The 24,255-nt window shown below is 36.8% G+C and overlaps 1 protein-coding gene across 12 annotated transcripts in view; it reads right to left on the bottom strand.

The window, feature by feature from the left end:
• Positions 1-24,255, bottom strand: part of RAPGEF2 (Rap guanine nucleotide exchange factor 2) — a 241,573-nt gene that overhangs the window by 48,634 nt on the left and 168,684 nt on the right. For all 12 annotated transcript variants that reach the window (XM_059697740.1, XM_059697742.1, XM_059697744.1 and 9 more), the window contains one exon: positions 112-243. In XM_059697740.1, the coding sequence (XP_059553723.1) occupies positions 112-243 (132 nt within the window). The remainder of the gene's footprint in view (positions 1-111; positions 244-24,255) is intronic.

The raw sequence follows: 24,255 nt of genomic DNA, 5'->3' as shown, positions 1-24,255 counted from the left end.
GGATGCACACAATATATACCCATATAGTTACTTTATAGGTTCTATCAATGAATAACCATAAAGCTCCTGGGAATGAAAATGAAGCAAATGACAAGAAAAACACCTTCTTACCTGGTAGATATCAGAAAGACTGCTGCTTCCAGAATCACTAGTGATACTACATCCTGAGTGGCTGGAAGAAACGTGGGTCACCTGTGGGTGGAGGCTATCAGTAAGGTGTAGTTTTGTGAAATCTGCAGGAAGCTATGGAAGGAGCAGAAAAAAAGAGAATTACAATTTGAATCAAGAATTCTAAAAATACATTTAAAAATGATATTATACTGTACATTATTTAGCCAAATATATTAAGATCCTTCATTTTTTAAAATTCAGAAATTACTGAAGATTGTCCTATTTACCAAAAATCACACACAAAAAATTTGAAAGTTCATGCGCATTCAATGAACCTCAAATAATGCCAAATTCAACGTGTAAATAGGTGGGTGCGGTGATTAAGATGAAGTCAGGTAAGCATTTAATTCAATGAATTAAAATTAAAATGTCAAATTACACATTTGACAAGAGCAAATCAGTCTACTACTACTACTACTACTACTACTACTTGTTAGCCATCACAAATGCAACTTTGTGACAAGAGACAGGTTAAATAAGAAAAAAGACTGAAGGTTTTTTATATCCCCCAATAATATTTGAAGATTTAAAAAATGAAGCATCTTCGAATTGATGAAGTATATTATTATATGAGTAACTGCTAGTCTCTATGGAGAAGTCAGAAAAGAATGCTCTCAAAGAACTTAGAATTGAAAAAGTTATGGACATTTACTTATCTATACAAACACACATAAATATCAACTTTCTACTTGTTCCTGTTTAAACCACAAATAAATGTAACCTCTATTGAACAGATTCACTAAGCATCCCTCAAGTGCTTCCGCCACTCTCCCATATAACTGAGAAAATGCACTGAAAACAAAAACACTCATACATTTGCCTAATGAGCAAGTATTTATGGAGTCCTCTTCCTCTTACTATGTGCTAATCAGTGAATGAGACACTAAGAAAATACTGCCCTTAAGTATCCTGTGCTCTTATAAGTTATTACCAATTATTTTGAATTAAAAAAAAAGATGCTATCTATGATACCACACTTATAATACTACTGGCCAAGAATACACATGGCATTTCAAAATATATGCTAACTTTAACATAAGGCAATCCTAATAACATTCTCTTTCCTGCCTGCATATTGGTCCTATTTAGCTGTTGAATAATAATAAATACATAAACTAATTGTCAAAATAAAATAACATTCCCTTCTTTTCCTTTGACTTCATCCCTTCTCCCCCTCCAAAAATAAAATGCCATTCCATAGTTTAGAATTAACCACACAAGGGAGGTGATTCAGGTTTACAACAATGACCAATGGGTTTGACACCTCCAAGTCCCAAACAAAGAGGCAAAATGTATTTAAATCCCACAATCATTCAGACATGACCCAATAAGCAGATTAAGATAGTAACATTTAATATAGTCTATACAGAGTATTTTTGAACTTCATGAGAGACAAGGTATCCAAAGGAAAGATTTAAATATGAATTTATTTGGGGACATATGATGACATGCCAAGTAAATGGATAAAAACACGTATGTTGGAGAAGCTCAGAGAAGTAAGACGTTTATTGAAATGTGTGAAATCATTACAAACATAATGTGTATCACTAAGAGTGTTTTTTTAAACAAATAATTAAAGGTGTTTTAAAATGTCAGATAAAGTTTAGGAGAATAACAATTTTCCTATAAGAAATAGATAGGCATATACCTCTGAATTAAGAATGTATATGTTTTATTCACAATGTGGGATAGTGAAATATTTGCAGGATTTCTACAGGAATATTCAAAAATAGAAATGTGCAGAGATGCATTAATGATTATGATTTTACATGTAGCTCAGCGATAAATATCAGATATTAAAACAATGTGTTCAAAGCTAGGATAAAAAGCCTTCATCGTTCTACCTACATTTGCATTTAATCCAGTCACTCACTGCAGAAGGCAACTGGGGAACATTACTCAACGGCTCAATGATTTTAAAAGGCATCAATCGATACATGCAATTACAGAACACCAAAATGCTTTCTACTGATTATCTTTTATAGACATGAGTCAGGTAGACATGTGTATGTAGTAAAAATTAACTTAAATATATCAAATGAAGATGTAAGTATCTAATGAATTTTCAGTCACTAAATAAGTATTTATTCAAGTCTCATAGGACTCTTCTGTTAAGTGTCCATCAGCCAGTCATCTTTCCAAAGAATTCCCTCTGTGAAAGGCAATAGCAGTTACAAGAACTCTAAATCTAATAGAGGGACAGGGATCCAGCCTTTATATAGACCACAATCTACTTCTCTATGCCTATTTCCAACCACAAATACCAGAATTACATAGCTATGTTAAGCTAAGAACCATAAAGACTGTTTAAAAGAAAAGAAGAAATATTTTCACTGTTAAGATTTCAATTCTAATATTATAAATACTTACTGAGTACCTGCTATGTCAGACACTTCGTTAAGGACAGGGAATATCAAGGTGAATAAGGCATCCCCAATTTCAAGTGTGATGTCTACTATCCAAAAAGTCATTGAAATAGGTTTTATGCACAAGAGAAAAAAATAAATCCATATTTCAAACATGGATTTTATTTCCCCAATACCTCCTATGTTCTTTGAAATGATGCAACATTAAACTCGAGTAAACAGATGTTATGTTTACAAAAGCTTAAAATATTTCCCATACATTGGGATAACAGCATCACGATTAAATTTTGTTGACAGTACACATCAGCCAAGTTACTGAATGGGGGAAAGTTGGAAGTTGTTTCCATTAGGGAAAAGAGCCTGAAGTGCACTGAGTTGGCCCAGCCACAACACTAATAGAAAAGAGACAGCGCCCATGCCTAGGGGAAATGGGTCCAAGAGGCAAATGAGCTACATAGGGATGGGAGTCAGGGGCAAACGCTAGCACAGGCACACATGTTTAAACCTGAGGGCAACAGGGTAACACAGAACCTAGGGAGGCAGTAACTGACGGTCTGAGTAAAATATACCAAAAAAGGGGGGGAGCACAATATGCCAAAGACAATACGACTTACCTAGACCAAACTTTTCTAGGCTTGACCCAGTGCCTACTTAAATTACTAGCAGTATGATATCAAATTTCAGATTAAAATGAGGCTCTAGTCTGATAATGAATTATCAGACTCTAGATACCATTTATAAGAATAAATTTGTGAAAATTTTTTTAAAACTGGTACTATATATAGCAATTACCTAAATCATATTAAATAATAATTAAATAATTAAAGGGGAAATTAAAACATTTTAAGAAATATATGTTTTTATTGACTTCAGAGAGGCAGGAAGAGAGAGACATAAACATCAAAGATGAGAGAGAACCATCTATCAGCTGCTTCCTGCACGCCCCCTATTTGGGGATCAAGGTTTCCACATGTGCTGACCAGGAATTGAACCGTGACCTCCTGGTTCATAGGTGGATGGTCAACCTCTGAGACACACTGGGTGGGCCACTTTATACATTTTTTATCTTAACATCAATATATTTCACAGCCAAGAGATCTTATATTTTTTATTTAAATATTTTCATTCTAAAATTTGATTAAATTTTTCCTGGATAAAGCAACCTAGGTTTGAAAAATACAGTACTTGTGAATCACAACTATAATAAACTACTGTTAGACAAATGACTAAATCATAGTTTAACCATAAACACTACTAACTACATAACAAACAACAGTAATATTTAAATCAGATTCTTAAATGCATAAAGTTATCTAAAACTTAAAATTAATCACAGTTTTGTAAATCTGGGTGCTAATTATAAAATATCTTATTTTGCTGTCTTTTTGGGGAGAAACAGGGATGCTACAACAATTAGATTTAAAGAAGTACTATACAAAAAATGTATGTCTCATATATGAATAGGCATTTGATAATCTTTGATTTATTAATTAATGATTGGCATTTATAAAGTTACTAGCTAATCAATAAACTCTATTTTTGAACAGAAGTACAATGATTATGAATGCCTTGATGTTTCTGATACCACTAAGTAAATACTTTGTTGAATTGGTAAAATTCCTTAAGTGGTAATAATGTAGTAAAAATGAGCGAGGCTGCCCTTCATCCCCCAAAGATTTTATGGTCATGTTTTCAAGCTCAAGAGGAAGAGTCAGCATATTACTGGACATGTAATAGAAATATAAGTTTCATGTTCTATAGTGCATTATTACAATGCTGAAAAATGCAATAGTTAGAAAACAAAACAAAAAAATACTGCCACCAACAGTTGAAATTTACGGTATTTAACTGAAAATTTTCTCAACTAACCTTAGAATCACTTTATTTCAAGAAACAGTTACAACAAAACAAACAAGGTTTTGGAATCTATCCAAATCATCCCTGGCAGTTCACACTGATGAACACTACCTAAGGTAAATTAAATACCACACTTAGTGTCTAAAAACTAAGAATTTACCCAAATGAACACTATTTTCTCCATATCATCACTGGAGTTTTGTGAGTGTTCTTTATGCTCATGTTTTCAAGCTCTGCAAGAAATTTCTTATTTTTCTTTGAGGTGTTAGTGAAAATACAGTCTCCTACATTTTCCATTCATTCATCATTTACTGAAAACCTGTGTTGTGAGGATTAAATGAATGACTGAGCCTAAGCACTTGGAGTAGGGCCTGGCACATAGGAATCACCACAGAAGTGTGTTAGCTATAAATTATCATTTGCTAGACTCTGTGTAAGACACCTCTCCTTTCCAGCTCTAGAATTCCTGTAGCTGGAATCTCAGACTAGATGCCAGTGGGTTATTGAGTTACTCCCAGAAAGGAGTTTAGACCAAAGTCACCCAGCCACAGACACTATTCTCTTTCCCATTTCAGAACTCAAGTTATATTTTAAAAGTAGTTCACATTTTCTTTCTCTCTGAGTGTACGTACACACACACACACACACACACACACACACACGGACACTTTTGCTTTTACTACTGATCTTTGTAGATACTACTAGTTCTGACACTGAGCTGTTCCTAGGTACAGCTTGAAAAGGCAGGACTATTTAGTGGCTCATTTAAAGAACCATTTTATATTTAATACTAGAGGCCTGGTGAGTGGGCCTAAGCCATCAGTTGGATATCCTTAGTGCTGCTGTGGAGGCGGGAGAGGCTCCCGCCAGTGCCTCTGTGCAGGGCTTCCGGCAGAGCGGTGCTCCCTCTGTGGGAGTGCACTGACCACAAGGGGGCAGCTCCAGCATTGAGCATCTGCCCCCTGATGGTCAGTGAGCATCATAGTGACTGGTCAATTTGCATATTAGCCCTTTATTACATAGGATGGTCAAGCTTTATTTCTTTAAATCATATTTCTTTACGAACACCAGACAAAGTAAACATTTGGACTCCTGAATACTATTCATCAGAAATAATGTATGTTTCCCTTATACCTTCTTAAGATATGTTCTAGATCAAATACTCATCCTTGAGGACTGCATTCATCAGTGTTCCATAAAGCAAAGAGAAAGATTTTGCACTACATACAATTTTTTGTGTGTATAAATATATATATAAAGGCAAAAAACAAAGTTTTGCCAAAAGTGTCATGAGATAACTTAATAAACTGAGAAATCTAATAATATTTCTCATTAAAATTCATGTAGACATTTAAAAATGTTGATATGACTAAGCTTTGCAGAAATGGTTTTACAAAAGTTTGCTTTATATCTACTAAAGAAACCTGCTAAAAATTAACAATTTTTGTAAGAATTTAACACTTTCCCAGCTTCCTGCCAGCCTCGAATGCCGGGGTCCAGCCCCAGCAGGTCCAGGGGTCCCCAAAGGTGTGGACGGAGTCGGCGAAGAAGGAAGGACACGGAGACAGCGTTCAGTTGATCAGCAGCCTAACCAGGATCTCTAGCCAGGATCTCCAGCCAAGTTCTGGTCTGGATCTCCAGAGAGGTTCTGGTTAGGATCTCCAGCCAGGTTCTGTGTACATGTTCCCTCGCTAGGTTCTCCAGCCAGGTTCTGTCCAGGTTCTCCAGCCAGGTTCAGTCACCAGGTTCTAGTCAGGTTCTCTTGCCAATTTCTGTAGTCAGGTTCAGTCCAGGATCTTTTGCCATGTTCTCTCCAGCGAAGTTCTTCTGTCTGTAGGTTCTGTGTAGGTTCTGTCTTCTTGGTTCTCTTCTAAGTTCTGTTTCTTTCTGTCTTGTTACATCTGTATTTATACCAGTTGATTCAATCCTATCAATCTCTATTACAAAGGTTAGGGCGTTTCTTATCTCCATTCCAGGGAGTAAAGATTATGTAGCTTAAGCATGATTGTTCGTAGTTAAAGTGATTAATTACCCGCCTGGCACTTAGTTAAGAGGTTTTATTCCCTCCCTAACTTCAGGGGAAAATCCCTACCTGGGGAAACAACCTTTCTCAGAGACCTTGGTTAAAACACATAGTGCCAAGAAGGTGAGCAAACATATTAAGAACAGTATGCCATATATGCCAGGTCCCTTGAAACAGCAAGCATGGACCGGCTCCCGGCACTCGAAAGACATACACCTCATTTTGGACATATATGGAGTTATCTTCTGGCCAACTTCCTCCTAAGTCAAGTTAACCTTGAGCAAGTTAATTAACTTTTCTGCATCTTAGTTTCTTCTGTAAAATAAATATAACATAATACAATGACCAAATGATTAATCATTATAACCTATAGAAATGACAGTACAGATGACTCTTCTTTTTCATTCCCTGTCATTTGTCCAGTCATCTTATGTCAAATCTTTTTCAAATTCAATATGGAAAAAAAAACAAACACACACCTAACTTATGTTATTTATTTAATTATTTTTGTTAATCCTCACCCAAAGATAGTTTTTCCATTGATTCTTAGAGAGAGTAGAAGGGAGGGGGAGAGACAGAAAGAAACATCGATGTGGGAGAGACACATTGTTGGTTACCGGAATCAAACCCACAACCCTTAGTCCGAGGGCCGACTGAGCCAAACCAACTAGGGCAAAAACTAACTTATTTTTGACACTGTCATACCTAACACTATATTTATATCAGTTTATTTAAATACATCGCTCCCAAAAGTTTATATATATTACATTTTAAATAAATCATATATTTACATGGAGGAGCTCATTGTTTAGAAGACTGTACTAAATATCCAAAGTAAACAACTTCGTTGTCATGATATTCTCAGAATGCAATTTCTTTGATAAATTTGAAATTTTCATAGCTAAGAAAACTCTCAAAGTGGTCACACCTTGGGGAGTTTGTGCTTTTGTGTGTACAGTCTTCTCATGTTTTACTGCAAAAGCTTCCAAAATAGTCATGTACTAGGCCCAGGCACATGCTGCCAGCTAGGTGTGGTTTAACCACAGCTGTTTAGTCTAGCCCTCCTGGGGACACCTGCTGTTGGAGGACAGTCTGAACAGCAACATCCCTGTGCAGGTGGAAAGTGCAAGTGTGAGCATGCTTCACTTCAAAAATTCCCTGCTACTTTCGTATGTAAAAAATAATGTTTTAGCCCAGCCGGCATGGCTCAGTGGTTGAGCATCGACCTATGAACCAGGAGGTCATGGTTCGATACCCAGTCTGGGCATATGCCCGGGTTGCAGGATCAATCCCCAATGTGGGTGGGGTGTGCAGGAGGCAACTGATCAATGATTTTTTCTCATTGTTGATGTTTCTATCTCTCCCTCTCCCTTCCTCTCTGAAATCAATAAAAATATATTTTAAAAAAATGTTTTAGATGGAGCTGTAACAGAGATGATATGATATTAAGATATAGCTCATCTACATGAATTTGGCACAGGGCTTTCTGTCCAAACATAGTCCGTTTTATGTGTTAGAAATAGCTACTGCAATGTGGTAGTGACCTCGCCTTCTCCCCAGGGCAAAAAGATCACCCTCATGGTATTTTTTTAGGGTTAGTAACAAATAAATAAATCAAACTTTATTGGCTACTAGGTGTGGTTTAACGGCTATGGTTAGACAAATTATAATGCATCTAAAATTTAATGCCTACATTTACGAAATGGGGATATTTGAATATACATAGAACACCCAAGTCTCCTGTTGAGGAAAATAAACAATCAAAACTAATAAATTAATTGAAAGGCTATCAGTTAAAAGCTTGATTTTTTCAAGAAAGTAGTGTTAGAAGGCCTTTTCTATTGGATGTTGAAAGAAAGCACTGACTAGAAGGAACCCAACACAAATGTTACTTAAAACAGAAAAGTAGAATTATTTAGTATGATGAGAAGATGTATGATCTGATTTAAGTACCATATATTCCAAAATGTAAGGATATGACCGATTTTTCTCAAAGAGAAGGACATAAGATCACCTGTATACGTTACTATGTGCCAGGCCCTGTTCTAAGCACCTGAGGACATATTAGCTCATTTAATTCTTATAACAATCGTATCAAATAAGTACTATTATGACCATTTTGGATAGGAGGGAAGTAAGACACAGAAAAGTTAAGTGATTTGCATGGAGACCATGCAGCGAAAAGGTGGCAGCGCTAGATTCCAGCCCTGGATGTCTGGCTCCAAAACACACACACTTAAGCATGCAATTGTAACACATTTACTAATCTATTAGTTTACTTGAAGTCTCATAGGTATTGATGAAATGGTCAAATGGCTGCTTACATCAATGTATTACTATAGCTGCTTACACAAATTTCAAATATTAATTTAATAAAACAAATTTATTAAAACTTTATAATCCGCATCACCAACATCGAGTTTGACGCTATGAAGCCACTTTTAGGGACATCCATGAGTGTTCATTCTTTCTCAATTATTATTTAGAGATACATCATTTTTTTTGAATTGATATATGATACTATGCAACATCAGTAAAGTCAATTTTGCATCTGTCTTGCAGGGTCTTTACAAAATCACTTACTATTTACTTTATGAACTAATCCTTGAAAAGTTACAGCAATATCCTGTACTGGCAATGTTGAGGTAACATATCCAGGAAGCATTATTAAATCTGTGGAAACCGTAAAACTTCTTTAACTTCTTTATACCCATTCCATCATGTGACCCCATAAACATTCCAAGCTAGCATTGCTTGAGGTCATTTCTGCTTTATGTTTCTTATTGCAGAGTATTTTTTTGTTAAAATAAAAAGATAAATAATGCACACACATATTCGAAGTTAGTTACAATATAAACTAATCCACTAATTTTATCACCCCACAGAAAGACACCTGGCATAGTGAGAGCAGTTTTATAATTAAATATCGGAACCACTAGAAGTTTGTCACCTGAAAAACAGTTGTATTTTTTCAAAATAAAAATGTTTACATGGAACCTAAAATAAAACAAACTTTATATAATTTTCCACAGAAATACTGAGGTTGTTGATTAATGATTATGTACACATGGCCAAATGAAATGTCCTGTTGCCTGTTAAGAAACACAGTTTTATGATGGTTTTCAAGTGACAGCTACTCCATCTCACCCCAAACACACACAGCACATAATCCCTTTTTCCTTTTCAATTTATTTGCAACCATCAATAACCACTGATCTGAAAAGCACACATTTCTCCAAGGGATTCCAAAAGAATTCTGAATCAGTCAGTCCAAGAAGTTTTCAATAAAGTACATGGCAACTGTTGGCACTGAGTCAGGTAATTTAAAAATCATCTTCTGGATAGCATTTCATCTATTTAAATTCTAAACTCTTTTGTGCATGTTCTCTATATGTTAGTAATAATTACTGCCATTATTTGGGGGACAAGTACCACTAGTATGCAATAAGCAATGTGCTGAATATTTGACATCTGCTTGTTCTACTACTTATAGAGAGCCCAAATGCTGCACCTAACCGCTGAAGAAATGGAAACTCAAACAGCTGGCTCCAAACTCTACCCCCTTTTTACCTTGCACCCTGACTCTAGATATTTATTGTCTGGGGTTATATTCTAACCCAATCTGTGCACATCTCTTCTCCCTTATTTCAACAGTGTGCACTTTAAAGAAACATCATACTAATATACAGTAGCTTCATTTTCTAATGCAAAAATGGACACCATAAATATATATTTTTGGCAAAATTTGTGATACTAAAATTTGAGTTCTCAGTCTCTTGTTTTCCATGACCAAGTGGGACTGGTGCTATGATGTAGCTGTCCCTGGGGAGGGAGAGGAGTTACTGGCAATACCAGAAGACAGTTCTATGGCCAATTAGACAACAACTTTGATGAGCTCCAAAGGGACTGTGCTCAGGGGAATATGGAGTTAGGGAAATAAGTGGTTAAAGTCAAAGAAAAAAGATTCCCATGGGATCCATGGAGGATCCAAAGCTGTTGTGTTTTTTTTGAACAAAAAATAAACAGTTGGTTTGGGAAGAAAGCCTCACACGGAATTAAAAACATTAACCTGCAAGTATTTTTGAATTCTTTAAAAATTATAAAAGCTACCTTACGCCTGAAGGCAAATATACCTAAGTCTCTACACAATAAAATACCTAAAAAAATAAAAAATAAAAAAAATAATACCAATGTCGTCTTCTGCCATGGAACAGGGCTGGACTACATTTTCCAGTCTCCCTTACTGTTACATACTTCCTATATACTAAAAGTCTAATATGCAAATCGACCAAATGGCAGAACGGGCAGAATGACAGGTTGCTATGATGCACACTGACCACCAGGGGCAGACGCTCAACACAGGAGCTTCCCCCAGCCCACAGGCCCCAGGCCAACCAAGGTGGGTGCCGGCGGGTCCTTCTCCCCCCCATCCCAGGTCGCCCCACAGATCGGCTCTGATTGCCCATCAGGCCTAGGGACCCTACCCGTGCATGAATTTCATGCACCAGGCCTCTAGTGTCAATATAATTGAGCTCAAGGCTTTTGGAGTGTGAACACAGAAGTGACATATGCCATTTCCACACCTCATTAATGAAAAGCTTCCAACAAGACCCACTATGGCCTATCTCCTATTATCGAGACAGTCTCTGTTGGAAGACAACAGAGCTTCGCATTGAACGTTAGGCAGCTGAGCCACAAAATGGAGAGGCCCGGATCCCTGAATCACTGTCCACTAAGTGATTGAGTGCCAGTTTTGGATTTTATGCAAAAAAGATATAAACTTCTATTGTGTTTGAAGAATTATGTATTTGTGTGTGTTTCTGTTTGATACAACAGCTAGCATTATCTTAACTCATGCAATTACTGTAATAACTTCTGTGATCTATTTGTGAAAAACTTTCCATAGTGAAATTCTAAATTGCTTGGGGAAAGGTAGGTAGGATTCAGATAACATCCCTGACCTCATGGTACTGTGTGCAATTTGGATAATAAGCATTAGAGTCTTTTACTTATTCAAGCAGACAAATATAGCAGTAAGAGAAACTCCCTGCTCTCATGAATCTTATAACTAGTGGTGGAGACAAATAATAAAAGGATAATAAAGGAAACAGTCAAATAGTGATATGTACTTCATTGGACAAGGATTAAAAAAGACTGTTGTTATCTAAGATGTGATATTGAGATAAGAAAATTGTTTTTATATTCTCACTTATTTTCTAAAGGGATAGTTCTAATCATACCATAATTACTGGACACACACACATCTTATATATATATATATATACACACATACATGCATATAAGTTATATGTATATACACACATGCTTTACATATAACATATATCACATTTTATATATTTATAAAGGATATGTTATATTTATCTGTGTAAAATTGAGGTATCTCTAGTATATCACTAAGCCAAAGGAATATAATTACTAAACATCTTATGAACCAAAGAGTAGTATAAAATATATTCAAAGTTGTTCAGTGTCCTGTGAGTTGAAAAGCCCTAATATTCATTCAAATTTCAAGATACAAATATTATATGATGAAAATATAAGGCTTCCAAATAATTTCTGTTCTCAAAAAGTATTGCTTAGTAGGTTAAATAGAAAACTAAGTGTAGAAGCCACCTAACTTAGTCAACTGATTTTGAGTACTGAAACATTCATTGAATAGACTGACTGCTTGAGAAAACAAAAACCAGAAAACTTCTATTGAAATTTATGCTGTTGTCTTTTTAAAAATATGAATTAATGAAACTTAATTTCCCTAGGAAGAAGTTTGAATGTACTAAAATCCTTGTTTTCATAGACTTTATGTCTTAGCATTTGTGTGTGACAGTACAAAGTTGGGGTGGGGAGGGAGAGAGCATTAAACAGATAATAATATATCACACAGAGATAAGTAATTTGAAAATTAATAAAGTAGAATATGGGATATAGAGAGTAGACAGTCTCACTGCTAAGCTAACATTTGAATAAAGTCTTCAAAGGAGTGAATGGCTGAACCCTGCAGATACATCGTGGGGAAATAGGCATTTCATATGCAAGGACATCAAGAGCAAAAGCCAACGATTAGGGGTGGCCTTGGTATGTTTTTGGAAATAGCTAGGAGGTCAGCACAAGCTCTGGGAAGACCAGAAGGAATGAGGACAGAGAGATATTCTATGGTGAAATCATGGAGGAAGGCTGTGGTAATGACTCTGGACTTCATTCTGAATGAGATAGGAAGTCATTTGGATGGGTTTGAGCATTAACAATGCATGCATTATGAATTTTAAACATTTTTTCTAAAAATTTTTAATGTGAATATATATTACTTTTTTGATAAACATTTAAGAGTAATTCCACATAACTTAAACAGAAAATGATGTTTATTACAACTTGTATCAAGACACTGTCAACTGGATATCATAGCTTGTCTTGATGGATGTACCATGGGTATGACTCAATTGTGAAGCTGTGTCTATTCTAAGTTATCATTTATGGGTACACTGGCTATATAGCTTTATTTATTGAAAATCTCACACTAATGCTCTTCTATAGCACACACACACACACACACACCACGAAACTACCTGAATTCCAAGACATCTCAGATCCCATCTCTAATGGTCCATTTCTAGATTTATTAAAACACTACCACAACATCTACTTTTCTGGTGATGAGTATTACAACTAAGACAATAATCTTCAAATCAAAATATAATTATATGTTATCCCTCTTAAGTTACTAACAAAAATAATAGCTATTAATTTTATGTGTCTAGCATATCATTTTTTCCTTTTACTTCAATGATAAAGATATTCATTTTAACATTTATTTCCAAGGATTTAAAAGATCAGACATTTAATTTAGCGTTTACTTTCAAGGGCTTTCTTTGTCAACCCTGGCACACCAGATAACTTCATCGCTTTAGCTTGTCTGGAGGGTACTGTGGGAGAATTGACCAAACATTTGTGGTGCATCACACACTGCTCATGGCCAGCAGAAAATATACTGCATAAATGGCAAGAAGTCTTATACATTTTTCTTTTTCTTTCACCTTTCCTTTTTGTTTGTTTGTTTTGTTTAGACTGGTAAACCTTAGACGCTGCATCATCAAATGAAAGCTTGAATTACTAAGACACAATCAAGCACACATTACCTCATAAGAAGACTCCTTCCTAATACCCTCACTTCTGCCAATGCTCCAGCATTTTTCATGACCTTCTCAGTCATCTGCAAAGATTTATTTACATAATCATTGAGCAACTCTCTTAGAAAGCACGTTCTTCCTAAAGTTATACCAATATTTAGTATCCTATCACTCTATTAAGCTTTTACTTTCCTCAAATGCCAACTATTTTTTCTGAACTTTTCTGTTAAGTGCATATGTGTATGCATATTAATTACATAGGTTAAATCGGGGTAATAGAATAGCATTAATATACACTTAGGGAATGTTATGACTGGTTTAATATAACCTGTGGTGTCATTTAGTGTGTACCTGTGCAAATGTGTGCACACACACATGCTCTAATAACTTGGAAACGTCTTTTGATATAAACAGTTTAAATGCCATAACCTAGAAGTTACACAGCTTCAACTCACCTTCAGCAAAAGCGAGAACTTACAAAATTAACGAAGCTCACATTACAGGTGAGAACACTCTAATATGGGATTGGCAAAGATTATTCCACTTCACTCTTATGCTACTGCACTACCCTGTCTTGCTCCTGTAAAACTATTATATTTCCAAAATATAAAAATTCCATCTACCTAAAGTCCCATAAAGGTGATTAGTTATCTGGAACTTAAGTCCAGAAAGGTGAACTAGCTATGGCACTGCTAAAACTAGAATCCAGAATCCTTTATGAAATAGAAAAAATTAACTTGAATAGTTTCCAAACTTAAAATGTAAATTATAGCATTAATATTTTAAACAACTATTCTGGAAAAAAAACACACAACTAAAAGGGAAACTTAGATTTCAATGTAACTTTAAATTATCACTCAGAATTCTTTAGTAATGGTTTATTATATTGTATAAACCAAAATTAACACAGGATTAACTTTAACCTCAATTTCATGATACACGTACAGTAAGGTAATGATTGCTGTTAGAAAAGCCTATCACTCTCAAGATGCTGGATGGTTAAGTTCTCATGGAAGCACACACACAAGTACCTTTACCTAGTTTATGGCATGGAATTACACTGAAGGATAAAAAAAAGATAGTTTGCTCTTCAATATAATCCATATTAATATTCTTTCTAAACAGAATGTCTCAATGTCTAAAACTTTTTATCATCCAAAATTCCAAAGCAGCTCACACCAGAAAGTTTGCTGCTTAATAATAGCCATTTCCATATTTTAAATGTTAAAGAATTCCATGACTCATTATAATAAAATTCTGATAGTTAACAATGTTAATCCTAATGTAAATATTCAATGGTTGATGTCCAAGGCTCCTTACTGCCTTTAGTTTTTATAACATATTCAGTGTCATCTAAGTTTACCTAGCCATGGGGGGTGAGGGGGGCCTTCCCAAGGTGAAAAAATTACTTAATAACTCTGACTTAATGACATTTGCCTATATCTGTATTTTTAAACTTTTTATTGATTTAGCTCTCACACATTCATGACTTTAACACATCCTAGATATTCCAGATAGAGTACTGAATCCAACAGATGAGTTCCCTACTGTTATAAACCTTACAGCTCAATGGGGAGAGACATCAACACTAATAAAAGAGAAAAATGGTAATTGGCGTACGACGATACCCTTTTCATTGGCTAATCAGGGCTATATGCAAATTAACTGCCAACTAAGATTGGCAGTTAACTGCCAACAAGATGGCGGTTAATTTGCATATGTAGGCACAATGCAGGGAGGCGAAAGGGAAAGCAGGAAGAAGCCCCCTGCCACTGACAGTGATCGGAAACCCAGGGGGGAGCTAAGAGCTGGGGGGCAGGGCAAAGGCGGCCCTGGGGCCGCCTTTGCCCTGCCCCCCAGCCATGATCGGAGAATCAGGCGCCTTTGCCGCCCTGGCCAGTGATAGCAGGAAGTAGGGGTGGAGCCAGCGATGGGAGCTGGGCATGGTCGAAGCTGGCAGTCCCAGGAGCTAGGGGTCCCTTGCCTGGGCCTAAAGCGAAGCCCACGATCGCGGGGCCGCTGCAGCTGCGGGTCCCCGCTGCCCGGGCCGGACGCCTCAGCCAGAGGCTTCCTGCAGGGGCAGGGGCGGAGCCTGCGCGATCGCAGCGCCCCCCGCTGCCACTGCAGGTCCCCGCTGCCCAGGCTGGACACCTAGGCCAGAGGCGTCATGCCTGGGCAAGGGGCCGATCCTGCGATTGGAGGGTGATGGTGGTCAATGCCTGAGGGCTCCCAGTATGTGAGAGGGGGCAGGCTGGGCTGAGGGACACTCACCCCCCCCACACACACACACCCAGTGCACGAATTTCGTGCACCGGGCCCCTAGTAATAAATAAGCAGTAAAAACATGAACAACAAGAACAAAAATATAATAATAAATGCTAGGTGGAGAATTTAAATAATATGGTGCAATAGAACTCCCTGAGTGGCTACTTTGGACTAGCCAGCCAGGGGACCTTCCTATCCCTGGGATTTGAGCATCAAGGAGCCAGTCAGATTAAGAAGAGCAAGTCTGAGCTATTTCACACATAGCTTTGTAGGGAGTGTAGGTTTGACTCCACCTCAGTGGAGAATTACTAAAGCGTTTTAAAAGCACAGATATGACCTAGTCCAAGTCACATTTTCTAAGATAAGTCAGGCTGCTTCGTGAAGAATGAATGGTGTGAAAGGCAAGTTTAGAAAGAAGTGGAACACCACGAGTCAATTGGGATAGTCCAAGTGAGTACATAATGGTAGGCTGGGCCAGGGTGGTAATAATGGAGATGGAGAGAAGATCATGAACTCATGATAAGGAGGGTAGAACAAATAAGATTTGCTGAAGAATATGGCATTTGGGGCAACCTGAAGAACCAAAGATAACTCATAGGTTTTGGGTTTCAATATCTGAATAGATGGTAATACCAATTATGATAGACAAGGAAGATTGGAGAACCCTAAGAGTTTGTTGCCTGCTTGGTTCTTTGGTGGTGGCTGGAAGAACACTCAGGAGTTATATTTTGGTCATGTCAAATCTGAAGTGACAATATCCACATCAACATATGTAGTGGGCAGTGAATAAACATACAGTCTTGAATCCTATAAAATAAAAGCCTAATATGCAAATTGTCCCCTTGACCAGGAGTTTGACCAGGGGGCAGGGCTGGCCCGCCAATCGCCTGTGGCCACTCCCCCCGGCTGGCCCCGCCCCAACCGGCAGCCTGGGAAGGAGGCCCCAGTCAGCAGCTGGCAGCCACTAAGGACCCTACTTGTGCACGAATTTCATGCACTGGGCCTCTAGTTTTATTATAATCAACCAATGAATGTCTGGTTTTGAGGGCAAAGTTTAGTAAACTGTTCACCTGCTCATTAAGTGTTTACATGTTAATATGTACAAAAATAATAAATGATGATCAAGATGATTATGATGATGAGGAATAGGGTATTTCGATCCATACTGTGATGGGGTAGGAACTCTTGAAATAAAAAAACAGATGGGGTAACAAGAGATGAAGGCCTCAAGTTTTATCTCCCTTTTGAGCAAACCCCTTAATATAAGCAAAAAGAAAAAGAAAAAGCCCACAGAAATGTAAAACAAATGCATTTTACAGTAAAATTTAAGATAAAATTAGCTTAAACATCTAGATTTTGCTTATGGACTCTTTTAAACAACATGAGAAGTTGCTAGTGCCTCCCCCAAATGTATAAACCTAATAAAAGTTCAAGTGAGATATGAACTTGGCTATGTGTTTATCATTTGACTTAATGGCCTTCATAAATAAAGTCTATTCTTCAATGCTTTCAATTTTATCAACAGAATTAAGAAATCGTCTGAGATAAAAATCTCCTTCTTTTCATATCTTATTTCAAAGAATTCACTTAAATTAAAATCAAGAAAAACTAAAGAGCCACCAAGATACCAATAACAAAATAGATCAAGCAAATCAAACATAAACTCTGATTTCTTTTATGTATCCTCCAGTGAAAGTCATGGTCTGACACCTGTTATTCTCTGATGTTTATAAACTAGATATCTTTTTATCAAATTAGATATACAGGGGTAGGCAAAGGTAGGTTTACAGTTGCATGCGAAAACAATTGATTCTTGTATTATTATTTATTAATTACTGAATTATTTTACATATGAACAACTGTAAACCTACTTTTGTCAACCCCTACAGGCATATCTTCAAGACTGAACAGGGCTTATTCTAATGTATTCTCCCAACTATGAAAAACTGGGGAATGAGAAATGTATTCCAATGGAAAATGGAAAACTGGAGAATAAAAAAATGTAACATAATAGGGATAGGAAATAATCTCTAGTCAATGCAGAGAGAGTAAATTAAGACATCTTTAATTCCAAAGCGAGTAACTGATTTACAAATTGAAAGGAGGGGAAAGGTGGTAAATTACACAGTTGCCAAGAATTATATATTCAAGTCAATAATGGTTCAAATCTCTGAGATATTTTGAAGTGAACTGAACAACAGCAAAAAGATGCAATGACCTTTAATCAGGAAAAGGGGATAGGGTGTCAATTTTAATAAACTCCTAAGAAGTCAGGCACTACATACATATCCCAGGAGGACACTGCTTCATTTATCTCAATGCAAATGCCTGGCTGGCGCACGCACGTGTGAGGTAGGGGTGTGTGTGTGTGTGTGTGTGTGTGTGTGTGTGTGTGTGTGTGTGTTGGGGGCGGGGAAGCAAACATTAACAACACCTTAAATATTTCCACTGGGCATTCTCCAGGCTTGTTAGAATCACCTCGTATCTCAGGAAAACTTCTTGAAGCATTCAATTTCACAATAATACCTGAAGACTTCCTCAGGGTTAAGTGCGCAAGAAGTTTGTCTGTGTTTCCCTCCAAGTCAGTGGTGAGACAAGAGAACACCTGGCCTACATGAAAGCATGCTTACTGAAATAGCTAGTACATTACTGGGTTAGAAGAAGGTAGGTGCCTTTCTCGATTAATTTGAGGAAAACAATTCTGAAACAACAATGGCTATCTGGCGGAGGTGCTGTGAGAAGTAAGGAGCCAATAAAGCCAGATATTTGGAGTGTTTATGCCACTTTTTGGTAAAGGAACTGTAGCCTAAAGTTGGTCTACAATTTTCTTAAATTGAAATACAGATGATTTTACTGAGAAACAGCTTAACATAAAATATGTTACACTTAGCATGTAAGAATTTCAGCACTAACACCTCTTTTGGCACAGATTCTCAATTTTTACTGCATGCAAATTTTGCAAGGAGAGAGGATGAACTCATGGCTTAAGAATCTGGCAACTGCTTGAATTTCACTGTAAAGAAGCATCATTAAGAAGCTAAGAATCTGAGTCACTTAATATTAGGCTTCAGCTAAATTCTTAACTGGTTACATAACACACTAATTTTTTAAGAACAAGAAGGTTCTTCAAAAAAACCCCTTAAGATTTCTTTTGTTTTTCATACTACAAAATGTCTTGTCTCACCCTTCCATACATATATATACATATATATGTAAAACATATTGCTTTTTGCTTAAAGAATGAAAGATCTCCACATCTTCAGAGAGATGCCCATAATTAACCTGACTCTCCGAGATCATGTCTTTCTTTAGGTTAAGTAACTTACTTAATGGGGGGATAAGGACACATTTGTAACACCTTAATCAATAAAGAAAAAAAAAAGTAACTTACTTCCCTATGATAATGTTTTATGTTTACAAAGATAAATTAAAATATGAGGAATTCTACTGCAATAATTAAAATATCACTAAAATTCCAATTGTTTCATATAATATGAAATAACTGAATTAAAATTTGGAAATCACATGTAACCCCGACAACCAACTAATGATGCACACGTCATTAACAGCACTTGACAGACCAGAAGAAATGGTTTAGGACATTTGAAGTTACCTGCGTAAAGTCATGGATGCTTCACACCATGCAGATAACACATTTGAATGAAAAACAAAAGTTTTCACTCAAGCTTCGACATTTTGAGATGAAGTAGCTATAAATTTTGAATTTTAGAAAATGAATAAAGAACATGTATTTGAAATTAATTTTAAAAATCTTTTGAACTTCTATATGAATAGTTTCCCAAAATGAGCTTTAGTAAAATCAGAAAACACATGTATAAGTTCTGTGTTTATTTTTAACTAAAGGCATCCTTTTGTGAGAACAAGTGTCACAACTAACATTAATTTTCTTAAGCTTTAAGGGCTCCCCTTCCCCGCCCCCCGCCAAGATTTTTAAGAAGTGAAAAGAACCAGATAAAAGAAAATATTATCGTAGCTTTATATGCAACACTGTGTTTAGAGCAACCAGAAAGCAAATAACCATGTCCCTCTTACATGCTCAGCATTAAATTACCTTTCATAAAGCAAAGGCATTTTTTTGACCGACAGAGCAATATGTACAGTTAAGAGGTATAGAACTCCCACATCCTGGCCTTTAAATTGTTCTACTTAAAAGAAAGCAGCATTTATAAACCACATGACTATTTTAAATCCCCTGAATCACACTGCAATAGAAAAACACTGTGTGGCATAATGTATAATGGCATATTTAAATATGACCCAAAATTCCATGCTTCTATAAATCTATATAAGTTGTGAGCAAATACAGGCATTTCTACCTTGATCATTTCTCTAAGCAAAGGTTAACTGGAAAGGCCAGCCTTAGGAAGAAACAGAATACATACCATGATATAGTCTTTTTCGTTGGAAAAGGCAAGAACAGATTTATATTAAGACTTGCTGTATAAAAGCCGAAAGCATAGAATTTGTATCCACATAATGAACTGATGTCTCCTCTAAAGACGTCAGATTGCTGTTCAGCTAAACTATCTAAAAATACCTCCTTGCAAACACACACACACACTCACACGCGCGCACGCGAAATGACTACAAAGACAGGTCTTACTAAGCAGCTCTACTTGCACAAAATCACTTAATAAGTGGAGGAAATTTTTAAAGTACTTAGGGAAAATTTAACAGAGATTTTTTTTTATAGCAACTATGATCTTTTATGAGCTATTTTGGAAACCAGTACCAATCTGTAAAAAAAAAGTCGCTAATGAAGGACCTTAAAGCAAATCACAATTGACCTACGATGTCCCACAGAGAATCATGTTCTATGAACTTAGAATTTAAAATTAGATAACGAAAAATAAAGCTCTGAATCAGTGTCAACATCCTATTTAAAAACCAAGAAAGGGAAAAAAAAATTTCTAGCTGGAAAAGCAGGAATCGAACTCATGGATGCCGCTGTGTGCCTGGCCCTGTGCCAGACATGTAACCCCTATGAAGCACACTCTGTTAACAGCACTTGACACACCAGGAAAATGGAACAGGACACTGGAGTAACCCGCTTAATGTCACAGAGCTACAAAAGAAGAGCTAGGATTCCAATCCGCATGTGAAGACTCTAGAGCAGTGGTCGCCAACTGGTGGCCCGTGAGGTCTGAAAGGTTGGGGACCGCTGCTCTAGAGCATATCATTTAACATCGATAACTGACATTTACCAAGGCTTCATAGTTTGCAAAAAGACTCTGAAACGTTAACTCTTTATATTTCCTTATTTAAACTTCAAGTTTTAAATCTGCAAAACAGAGAATCTCACACTTCGCTCCTTGTATTGTTTTGATGATTAAAGAAAAATAATATAGGTAAAGCACTTAGTAAAATTATTGTAACGTTAATCGGTATTGTAGTCATGATCTGGACCTTGAAGTGAGAAACCAGAAACTTGGAGAAGTTACATGACTTGCCTAACAGTTGCACAGCTAGTCCAAAGCAAGGCCCTTGTACATACAGTATTGCATTGTGTTACTATGCAAAAAACCTAGTTGGAATAGTTCTTTTCTATTACTATAGGGAAAGGTTCACAGAGGAAATAAAGAGGATTTTGCTTTAAATATCCCTATCAGCATGCTTGAGGATGATATGCAATGAGCACTGTTAAGAAGCTACATCATTGGTTTGTTCTCAGGTTCAGGGTAACACTTCAAAGCCACTCATTAACTTTAGTACAACCAATTGAAGGCAATATCCTTTTCCATAGCATCTTTGAATAATACTTGAAGGCAGGAACAAAATGGGGGGGGGGGGGGTGAGTAATGTATACTCCCATGGCTAACAAAGGCAGTACTTGATACAGAGCCTTGAAAGAGGTTCTCTAATCCTGCGGACTACAATGCCCTGCCCATCATCCTGCCGGAGGGAGCCGGGCCATTAGCACCACCAAGAAAAGACTGTTCTTAATGCTCAGAGGGTGATCACTGAATGTCAGGTCTCTCCACCGTGGCCAGGTTAAAGTATATTTTAAAAAGGTACAATTATATTCCACAGTCCCACAAATGTGTTACAGTGCTGAAGGTTAAAGAAATGGTGATAAAGATGGGCCTAGTTATTATTCATTTTTCTGTATTTTAAATGGCTAAGACAATGTTGCTAAGTCTGTCTGGATGACAAAACTTTATGTGGCTATGTGCTAAAATTAGCTCCTTATAAATTACTTATCTAACTGAAAACAAATTAAGAGAGCTGTTATATCATCCAAACAATAAGTCAAAAACAGGATTCTTTTCTATATTCAAGTCTAGAAACAGGGCAATAAGAAAGGCCTCTGGAGAACCAACAGATGGGAAATCTCGGGTAAACATGGTGCCCTTCCCATAAAGGTTAAATTCACAAGAGAAAACTTTCCTGTAAAGTGTTGAAGAGTATTACTCAATACAAAACTATATTTTTGCAATTCTGGCCAAGCTTAAAGGGGGATAAAATATATTGCTTTTATTTCCTTTCAAGATCAAGGTAAAATTACCGTCCCTTTTATGGTAGAGATAGCAGCTACTACATCACACAAGTGAAATCCCTTTGAAACTCACTAAAGAAAATCACCTCTGGATGTAGGGGGCAGAACAACCTGTTCTCAATCTTTTTTATGAGAATTACTAAGCATACCAGTTAATAATGCGGATTTTTTTCAATAGCTGGAGTTACACATATGTTGATATATATGCAATTTGATATGCATGCTATTTTGTTGTATTGACAACAAGCTTCAGAACTTCATATGTCAAATTTTCTGAAGGTGTTAGCATCATAGATATTTTTACACCTAAAAAATGTCAAATTTCGTGCCAATAAAAGAGCATTTGCGGGAAGTTTTAATTCATTACTTTCTTTTGAAGAAAAGTGCTGCTGAAAGTTATCATATACTTTGGAGAGCTTATGGTGAACATGCTCCATTTCAAGATACTTGTGAGCGCTGGTTTAAAAGCTTTAAAAGTGATGATTTCAATGTGAAAGACAAAGAACTTCCAGGTCAATTTGAACCACGCGTTGATCGTAAAACAACCAGAATGGGCCAGAAGACATGGCAAAGTAATTTTGCTTCATGATGACGCACCACCACATACTTCAAAACCAGTTAAAGACACGTTAAAAGCTCTTGCCTGGGAAGTATTAACCCACCCGCCGTATTCACCAGACCTTGCTCCTTCAGATTCCCACTTGTTCTGATCGATGGCACATGCACTTTCTGAGCAGCACTTCAAAACGTACGAAGAAGTAGAAAATTGGGTCTCTGAATGGTTTGCCTCAAAATAAGAAAAGTTCTATTGGGGCGGTATCCACAAATTACCTGAAAGATGGGGGAAATGTGTAGCTAGTGATGGACATTACTTTGAAGAAAGCACTTTTGATGTTTCTCTTCAAATTATCGTGTTTTCTTTGATTACAAAATCCGCATTATTAACCGGTACACCAAGTATAATCCATGGGACACACAGAAAACAAGAAATTGGTCCATCAGTGCAACAATGTACTAGAAGCAGATAAGATACTTCGCACAACTTCCAAAAGTAGATCTGCATGTGCACGTGTGTGTGTGTGTGTGTGTGTGTGTGTACACAAGAAAAGACTGCCAATAGCTCTAGTCTAGCATGTGTCAGTTGTGTAACTATGGGAAAGTTGCTTTACCTCTCTCTGTTTTGACTGTTTTTTAATGTATAAAAAGAGAACAGCATACTTATATTGAGAGGATTAAGTATGATAATATCTGAAAGAGTTTAAACATTGCCTAGATTACAGGACTGGGGAATGTCCAGCCCACAAAATCATTTGGTCTGGCCCTGCCAAGGCATTAGGGGTGAGTTAATTAAATGTTTGACCAAATATAGCAGGCTAATTTTTAAGTTGATAATTTTGTATGGCCCTCCAATGATGTTATAAATAGCCAAATGGCCCTTGGAAGAAAAAGGTTCCCCACCCCTGGCCTAGAACATAGGAAGCCAGAATATAAATCCAAGTTCCTGCTATGGAGTCTCCTGTGACCGACCACTAGGCTCCTCCTCCTACTACTACTTTTCTTTTTCTTTTTTTTAAAAAATATATTTTATTGATTTATTTTTACAGAGAGGAAGGGAGAGGGATAGAGAGTTAGAAACATCGATGAGAGAGAAACATCGATCAGCTGCCTCCTGCACACCCCCCCACTGGGGATGTGCCTGCAACCAAGGTACATGCCCTTGACGGGAATCGAACCTGGGACCTTTCAGTCCGCAGGCCGATGCTCTATCCACTGAGCCAAACCGGTTAGGGCTACTACTTTTATTTTTAAATGAAAGTAGTAGTAGTAGTTCCTACTACTCCCTTCTTTAAGTAACCTTCTTCAAAACGGTTACAAGTGGTCATACAGTTCCTACTACTCCCTTCTATTAAGTAA

Source organism: Myotis daubentonii, chromosome 5 (genome assembly GCF_963259705.1).
Source record: "Myotis daubentonii chromosome 5, mMyoDau2.1, whole genome shotgun sequence".
In the NCBI taxonomy this organism is placed as follows: domain Eukaryota; kingdom Metazoa; phylum Chordata; class Mammalia; order Chiroptera; family Vespertilionidae; genus Myotis; species Myotis daubentonii.
Note: the sequence above shows the minus strand (reverse complement) of the source record. Positions and strands in the feature narration are given on the sequence as shown.